The 8,679-nt window shown below is 47.8% G+C and overlaps 1 protein-coding gene across 8 annotated transcripts in view; it reads right to left on the bottom strand.

Moving 5' to 3' along the window:
• KIAA0040 (KIAA0040 ortholog) overlaps nt 1-8,679 on the bottom strand; it is a 34,377-nt gene continuing 25,698 nt past the window's right edge. For all 8 annotated transcript variants that reach the window (XM_045547303.1, XM_045547302.1, XM_045547305.1 and 5 more), the window contains one exon: nt 1-3,474. In XM_045547303.1, coding sequence (XP_045403259.1) covers nt 3,048-3,341 — 294 coding nt within the window. In that variant the 5' untranslated portion in view covers nt 3,342-3,474 and the 3' untranslated portion in view covers nt 1-3,047. The remainder of the gene's footprint in view (nt 3,475-8,679) is intronic.

The raw sequence follows: 8,679 nt of genomic DNA, 5'->3' as shown, positions 1-8,679 counted from the left end.
TTTGGATTTTACAAAAAAAAAAAAAATACTGACAAATACTATACAGCCTGGACCATTTACAGTCTTGAAGAGGAGATGCCCCTTTCTCTACATCTTCCCCTCTCCTCCCCCATGGAATAAGAATGTGGCCCCCGCTGGGCATGGGGGAGACCTCCTCCTAGTGTCGGCCAGTCTGGCGCAAGCTGCTCGGAAGTCCGGGCCTGGGGGGGCCTCCTCCCCAAGCCTGTGCTGGTCTGGGAAGCATATTCTTGAAGAAAAACCTCCCCAGATGAGTTAAGCAGGCTGCAGCCCTGAGGTCCCACCGGTTGCCAGTGGTAGTTCTGGGACAGAAGCTGGGAAGGAGTGAAAATGGAGAAGAATAAAGGGACAAGCACTATGGTCCAGGGAGGAGAGGGAGTAAGAGAAGCAAAGAACACAGAGAAAAAGATGAGAACAAAGTGGGAAAAAGAGAGTGGCACCAGCAATTGCCTCAGGGTCCTTTTAATCAACAGAGATTTGAGGGCCTACTGTGCGCCTGGCACTGTTCTAGGTGCTCCAGTAAAGGTCGTCAGGGGAGGCTGGGGTAGGGCACAGCAGGCCCCATCCGGGGTTGGGGTCTTCTGGGTCCTAGGCTGTGGGAGCAACTGAGAAGTGAGCTCAGGGTGTTCTGTGCCTGCAGCTTAGGCAAGTCCACACTGGGAGGCAGCAGGGGCGCTGTGCCTGGAGACGGGGCCTTGCGGTGGCAATGATGACAGACTGCTGTCTTAATTCAAAGGAACAACCAGTTGTCATGGAAACCATGTTACTTGTATGGTCCCTGATCCTGGTGGTCCACTCTCCTAGATCACATCTGACACCTGTCGCTGAGATGACAGCTGATGTCAGCCTCCACGTCTCCCCATGTCATCCAGTTTAGGAGGATGGAGAGGTGGAGACAAGGGTAGCTCGTCCTGGTGGGCAGCAGGAGACGTGGTGGGGCAGCCGGTCATTGTGCGACATGAAGGGGACAGCCAGAGGCTCCGTGACAAGCTCTCCACGTGACAAGGGAACAGAGAATCAGAAAATTAAAGGGGGTTATGAGTGGCGGGGGCAGGGGGGGCTGAGTGCCCAGGCAGTTTATGGCCACACAGGGTGAATATGACTGGCTGTAAAATGTGTGCAGGTCTGAATTATGGTTCACAGGGTCACCTGTCACACAACCCTGGCACAAGAGTCACCACTAGACGCCCACTCTTCACAGGCCTACAGTACACCTGGAGGGCAGGTGAGTACCAGGTGAGCCCATGTGAACAAATAAGCTACACTTTTCCATTAACACAATCTTATAAAATTTTGGTTCTTACTACTATAAATATAATAGTTTAGCTACAATATTAATTAGACAGTGATTTTGCCACTGTTTAGAACAGCTTCCCTGGGGAAATATTTCAGGAGAGCTTCCCAGTAGATTTGCAAATGAAATTTTAGAGCACACCCTGATCCCAAGTTGAGAATTTTCCATCTCTGTAATATGGTCGCAATACAATCAAAATACCAACCAGTTCATCCTACAAATGGATTAACTCTGCCTCCCAACCTCAGCCCAGTGGGGAGAAGCTCTTCTCAACTCACTTTGGATCTAGTTTCCATGTCCTCATGTATCGAGGGCACACGTGTCCCCTTGACCGTTGGTTCTCCGCGTACTCTCTTGCAGCATTCAACTTCATCTCAACCATTGCAGCAGTTAGCAGGCTTACTTAGAAGAGAAGGTCACTTGGGGAGAACTGATGAGGTATGAGTTTACCCTTAATATCATCACATATCCAACGGCAACCACAGACAGTTATGAGTACCTACTGTGTGCAAGGCATTTGCCTGAGCTTCAAGATAAATGTTAATAAACCTTGTTATAGTTCCATCCTATTTTCATTTAAACTCTGTTACTTCTGCATCCCTTCTGCAACATACCCTGCACCCATTACAGCCTTGTGAAATCATTTCCGGTGTGCCTTCTGTGAGACTGTACAGGTGATTGTCTTAATTCCTTCCATGCTGGAAACCTCCGGTTACATAGGCGATACCCAGCTCAAGTGAGCATCTTCTTATCCTTTTCATCTGTGAAATGCACATTGCACAGGTACAACATTGCAGGACACTGAAGTGAATGAGTGGGTTTCCACAGCTTTCTAGCAGTCACTACCAAGAGCTGTTTGTTTTTACTTGGAGAAGGGCACCTTGCTGAGTGCTTCTGGGGGTAGCATCTCAAAGAGAGGTCTTGGACCAGATTGAACACCTATCAGTGGTAATGAGGACCTTGTCATGAGTTATGAGAAAAGAGGTTTCAAGGAATTTTGATCCATCACACTTTAAATGTTTCAGCACAGGTGAGGGGTCAGAAGCACAGGAACTTGGTGTGTCCGTATCAACATACACAGGGGTGTGGGATGTACCAGTTTGCTGGAACGTCCAATTACGAGTATTTCCAGTAAAAGGTTATGTCGAGATAGACACAGGAAAGCACACATCTCTAACCTGAGTGGTGTAAGGAACAGGCAGTGCACAAGGCCTTATCTGGTTGTGTAATTGTACATACACATGCTTGAATCTGGCCAGGCCTTCCCATGAGATATTTTTGCAACTGTAGATAATATACTTCCTCTCACAAAGTACACATCCAGTGACCATTTGATGAACAGAATGTACTTGCCCATGTACCTGTTGCCTGAATTTGTGTGTGTATGTGTGTGTGTGGTGTGAGCGGTGTGCACACTTGGGAGCCATATGAAGATGTCTGGATAAATGTTCTTTGTGCTTTTGCATATGGGGTATGCCAGAGATAGGTGGAAGGTGCCTGGGTCTGCAGTGAGAGCACCGCTATTGGACACACAGCTGCCCAGACAGCGCCCAAGAATCATCCATGTGCTCCCTGGGAGTGCCCTAAACCAGGACACTGAGTCTGAGGTTTGTTCCTTGTTGAGTAGTTACTCTGTGCACATGAGTGTGCCACTTCAGGGATTCCTGCTTCTTAGTCTGTGTGTGGCTGGAAGAGGCTTAGCCCCAGAGAGGGGACACCTCTACTTCCTGCCTAACTAGACAGGCAGTGACGGCCTCTTCTCCATCTGGAGAAGCTTGGGCTGAGCAGAGATCCAGAGGTCCTCTTCATCCTTCTTCTTCTTCTTCTTCCTCTTGTTTCGCTCTGGCTGTTGGCCACTCTTGCCCTGTCGGCTCCAGCAGCAATGGCAGCAGATGAAGAGGAGCGTGATAATCACCAATACTGGCAGCCCCAGGAGGACCCCCAGGCAGATGGTGTTGAATAAGCCCTCTTGGTGCTTGGTCGAGATGGTATCCCAGATAGCGCTGAAGAAGGAGCTGATTCTCTCCATGGTGCTTGGCTGGACTGGGACCGGAGAGCTCTCTCAGCTCACTAGCAAGTCCTGGGCTCAAAAGGAGGCAGACTTGACTGCTTGTAATTTATTCTTCTTCCAGTTTTGGGCTTGGGCATGCCACCAATGGCACCTGAAGAGATTAAAAAAGACAATTCAAGAGAAATGCAGTGGGAATGGTCTACATTTTTAATAGCATCATAGATTTTAGGCTTAGGAAGGGAAGGAATTGAAGATTTCCAGAGTTTGCTAAAATTGTATTGAGACTCAATAAACAAGATAAATGCCTGTGTTTAGTCAATAAGCATCAACAAATTCTTGCTATGTACACACATTATATTGGACTTTGGATATAAAAATAGACAGTATATCAGCTCTGGCACGTAGGAGGTGCTCATCAGTTGCTGGGTAAGTGAATCGATGTGTGTGTTCAGTGTTCTGGTCAGGGTTGGCTGCCTGGCCCCTCCACAACGGCAGTTCTCAATCTTTCGTCCACTGTAGCTCACCTGACAGGTGTTGAACACACACTCCCCACAGGACCGTTCTATATGTGACCTTCTATTAACATTTTCAATGCTTGTTAAAGCTTAAGCTCAAGAAGAAATGTCTACGTCTTGCTGCCTGTCGTAGGGACATGGGCCTCCTCCAGGCGGAGTCATCAGTCCTCATCCTGGCTCACTCACGGCACACTTCCTTACCGTCCCTCATGGCCCCTTCCCTGCTCCACACCTTCTCCCCTCCTTTAGTCCCACTCCTGTGCCTGTGGTGTCCTCTCCTCCCGAGGCAGAGAGAACCAGGGGTGACCATTTGCTGGTTCTCCACTTTCTATCTTTCTCTCCCTCGTCACCCTTGTCTCTGCTTCTCATCCTGCAACCAAATATTCCCGAGTCTCCTTCCCTGCCTGCTCCCTTTCTTCTCCGTGGGAAAGGACCTTGCAGGCTGCTTGGTGATGTGCTTGGAAACTGGGGTGGGGTTCCCGGTGCCTCCCTGCTCCTGTCCTGGCGTGGCATATGGCTGGGGCTGTTCTGGTTGCTTGTGCAGAGTGACCCCTCTGCCTTTGTCCCCCTCCACCTCTCCACGTGTACCGTAGGGCTCAACCCTCAAGTGTGATGTCTTAGAGGCTCTCTTCAGTTCTGGAATTACAGATGTTCATGTTTGAACAAGACTTCAAGGACAGGCATGATACAAAGAAATTTAAGAGACCTCTTGGAGTAGGACGTTGGCCCAAACCCAAATATCAAGGAGTTGTTGATTTTAAGGCTGGACACTTTAGAGATCATTCTGACCAACTCTCTTATTTAAAGATGAAGACTCTGAGGTCCACAGTGGCGAGGTGACATCTGAGGCCACCCAGAGCTGCCATGAACACCCAGATCACTGGACAATGGGTCCAGCACTTTCCCAAGGCTTTATATTTGTATTTCACTTGACACTTTTTAACTCACCTTTACATGAATTTTATCTTTTAAGTGAGGACAAGATGGTGCTATGTGTATGGGGAGCAGCGCTGGCCTGTAGCCCCACCCCCTCACGGCATTATTTATATAGTTTTTGCAATTGTATAAATGGGCACCTACTGCTGTGCCATTTGGCCCATCGAGCCTGAAGTCATGCTATAAGATGACAACAGTAATTTTATCTAACTTTTATTAAGCACTTCTTGTATGCCAGGCACTGTTACAGGCACTTTATACCTATTAATTCATTTAATCTTCGTTGCAACCTTAGGAAGCAGGTACTATTATTCCCCACCCTACTGTTGAAGAGATGGAGGCACAGGTCACGCGGTGAGTGGCAGAGCTGGCCTTGCTCATTCTGGGGAGTTTCGCTCTAGATCCCCACGGGGAGAGCTGTTTACACGCACTGCTCTGTGGCCTCCCATTCCTTTGTGTGGAATTAACCCATTTTTGGCAAGCAGCCCAGGACTTATGGAATCTTACAATACTTGGCCATTCCCCAGATTGACTTCAAAGCTTATCCCAGTTTATTGTAGAAAAGACTGCAAAGAGATTTATTCCCCATTGTTAGATACTTCCTAAATGCATGAAGATACATAAAATAGAAACCAAGTCCTGCCCAAGTGCAGGCTTATTGAAAGCATGTGGATGCCTGAACTCAAACTCAACACATCACAAAGGAAAGTATTCTGAGAAGTCATGGGCCTCGCTGGAGGCTCTGCCCAAGCCTGGTGAGGGTCTGGGAACATCCCATGGCGTGGTCCTGCCCACAAGCCATCAAGCCACCAGGCTCTTGTGGAGAAAAGCAACCCCTGGTCCCCCCAGGAGCCCCAGAGTTGCTGCCTCTTACACCACGCGTCTTGTTTCTGGATTTTCCTTTGCCATGACCTTTGCCTTTGCCTCAGCCTGTGTGGCCAGCATTTTTTTTGGCCTGTTTAGAGGGATTTTTCTGCTTTGTTGTGGGAAGACTTCAGGTGCTTTTCTCCAATTTGATCCTACACTTAGCTTTCCTGATTCATGTTAGACGACCTGACACAATCATTCATGAATGCTTCTGTGCCAGGGGTCATGCTGGTCCCTGCGGGGGGCAGAAGGGCATTGGAGACCCTTCTGGGAGAGAGAGGAAGGAGGTCGAGCCCTTGGAGAATATTAGGGCAGATCTCATATAGGTGGAGACACTTGAGGAGGACCTTGAAGATGAGTAAGATTTTGACAGAGAGACATGGGTGAAAAGAGGGTTGAACATTCCGAAAAACTTCTACAACAGGAGCAAGGAACAGGGAGGCTTCTGGTGAGCCTGGGGCTCACCTGGGAAAGGAGAAGGCGGGAAGGAAAGCTGGAGAAGCGGGCATGGCCAGGGTAGAAAGGGCGTCATAGGCACAGCTGTGCACTCTGGGCACATCACAGGGTTTGTGCTTATTGGGGACTTCACAGCAGGAGAATATTGTGATCAGAGCTTTCCTTCAGGAAATGATAACAAGATGTGAAAAGCTCTGGAGAATGTTCTAAGAAAGCTCTTTATCCATTTATCAAACATTCATTGAGCACCTAACATGTTGCATGCACTGCTAGGTGTGGAGAATACGGTAATGAATGACAAAGAGATGGTTTCTGACATTGTGGAGCCTGGTCCATTCCAGGGGAGTTATTATTATTGAAGGATCAAGCCATAAAAGACAAATATAATAAGTGCAGTCCAACTTAGATTGCTTAGTTGGCTGAACTAAAAGCATGCTTTTGAATTATGTGTTTATCTCAATATCCCAGGCCCACCTACCCCTCCCAAGCTTTGTCCTAGACTTGTCCATCCCATGGAACCTAAAATAACCTTTGAATAAATAGATTTCTTTTCAAGCTAAACCTAAGTCAATAATTCACTTCTGGATTCCTAAAGGTACTTATTTGACTCTGCTCTCCATACAGCCAAAGAGAATATTCATTAACATTTGGGAACCTGGTCTGGGGAAAATTTGATTAAAAGGTATTCTTTATATTTTTTAATCTAAGAATTCTTTTCTAGGCCCCCCGGTTACTTGCTGAGCTCTGCTAATCTATAGTGTTTCATTAGTATTTATGAGCCTTGCATTATTAGCATTTCCAGAAAACAATCAAATATCTCCTTGGTAGTATGAATTAAAAAGTTAGAGCTTCCATGGAATGTTTTGCAAAAGAAGCAACACTTGGGGCCCTTGGAATGCACTCTGGGAGATCCTTTCCTTCTGTTGGCTTTCATATTGCTGACACTGTTTGAAAAGTAATTCATCTATTCTTGTAAAACCAACAATAGGTGCCAACCAACCTCATTTGTTTGATTGTGATTGTGGGGGTGGGTGTGTGGAGAGAGAAGAGGAGGAAAGTTACTTTTAATTTCCTTGAAACCACATATTATAATTATTATTTTCTGAGACAAAGTCTTGCTCTGTTGCCAGTACTAGAGTGCAGTGGTGTCAGTATGGCTCCCAGCAACCTCAAACTCCTGGGCACAAGTGATCTTCCTGCCTCAGCCTCCCGAGTAGCTGGGACTACAGGCAAGCGCCACCATGCCTAGATAATTTTTCTATTTTTTGTAGAGACGGGGTCTCACTCTTGCTCAGGCTGGTCTTGAACTCCTGAGCTCAAGTGATCCTCCTGCCTCGGCCTCCCAGAGTGCTAGGATTATAGGTGTGAGCCACTGCGCCCAGCGGAAACCAAATATTATTTATCTGTATATAGTTTGTAGTATCTAGCTAAGGAGAGAGAGTCATTCATTCATTCTTTTGCCATAAGCTTCCATCTGCTCATGTATGAGGGGTTGATGGGAAACAGTGATCTGGAGCCAGATGACCTGGGTTTGAGCTCTGGGTCAACCCATGTGACCTTGGAGAGTTCCCGAGTCTCGGCTACAAAACGAAGCTAATAAGCTTCCTTCGTAATTCTAGCCTTGAGCTTTTCCTCCCTATCCTCACCTCCAAGCCCAATCTTCATTGCCAAAGAACCACAGGCCCCCACCCCATTCACATGAAAAGGGCTTCACGAGTAATCGCCCTGCTTGTGGCTGCTCTGCAGGTCTGTGACTGTAATTCTAGAGCCGGCAACCAGCCAGAGGATGGAAAAGGGTCACTCGGGAAACATCTGACAGTGTCTGGAGGATTTTTGTGCTCATAGGTGAGCCCTGAGGAGAGCAATTAGCCGTCTGCAGGCCCCAGCCTCCCTCACAGGCTTGGGGACTCCTGGAAGTGTACAGGGTGGGTCATTACACAGTAAGGTCTGATCCAATCTCTGAGAGCCAAAAGCTGCTCCGGGCTTGTGTCCAGGGCTGCCCTGGGACTGGTGTTCCTTCCACGCTCTCCGAGAAGAAGACAGGCCATTCTATTTTGCCTCAGCCTCTCATTCTTCCTGTTTATTAGATGAAATAATGCCTGTAAAGCTCTAGTGTCTATCAGATAGCAAATGCCTTCTAGGAACATTAACGATGAGGATCATGCCGGCACCCAATTAAAATCCCCGAGACCAACTCCAGAGTGAGCTCCAGATGGGACAAATCGTCCGCCTTCTTGTGGAGGGTGGGGTGAGCTGGGGTTTCAGTTCTCTATCAGAATCTTACGAGATTCCTCTGCTGCAGCTGCTGATTCCCAAGTATGTGTGTGGGGCTTTCTTACAATTGAAAGCTGGGGGCAAAGACCTCCCCGTGGGCCTTTTCTCATACGACTGCATTGAGCTTTCTGCCTGGCGCTGCGATTATCACTGTGCCTGCTTTATATCCTCTACCTGAGGAACCCAGGGGACAGCAGATAGGCTGCTGGCCAGGAAGTCACTTAGGGAGATTCCTGGGCCCTACTCCCAGAGACCCTGATTCAGTAGGTCTAGGGTGGGCCCAGGAATTTATGTTAGTAAGAAACAAC

Source organism: Lemur catta, chromosome 3, assembly GCF_020740605.2.
Source record: "Lemur catta isolate mLemCat1 chromosome 3, mLemCat1.pri, whole genome shotgun sequence".
NCBI lineage: Eukaryota > Metazoa > Chordata > Mammalia > Primates > Lemuridae > Lemur > Lemur catta.
The sequence above is the reverse complement of the archived record's forward strand: the minus strand, read 5'-3'. Positions and strand labels throughout refer to the sequence as shown.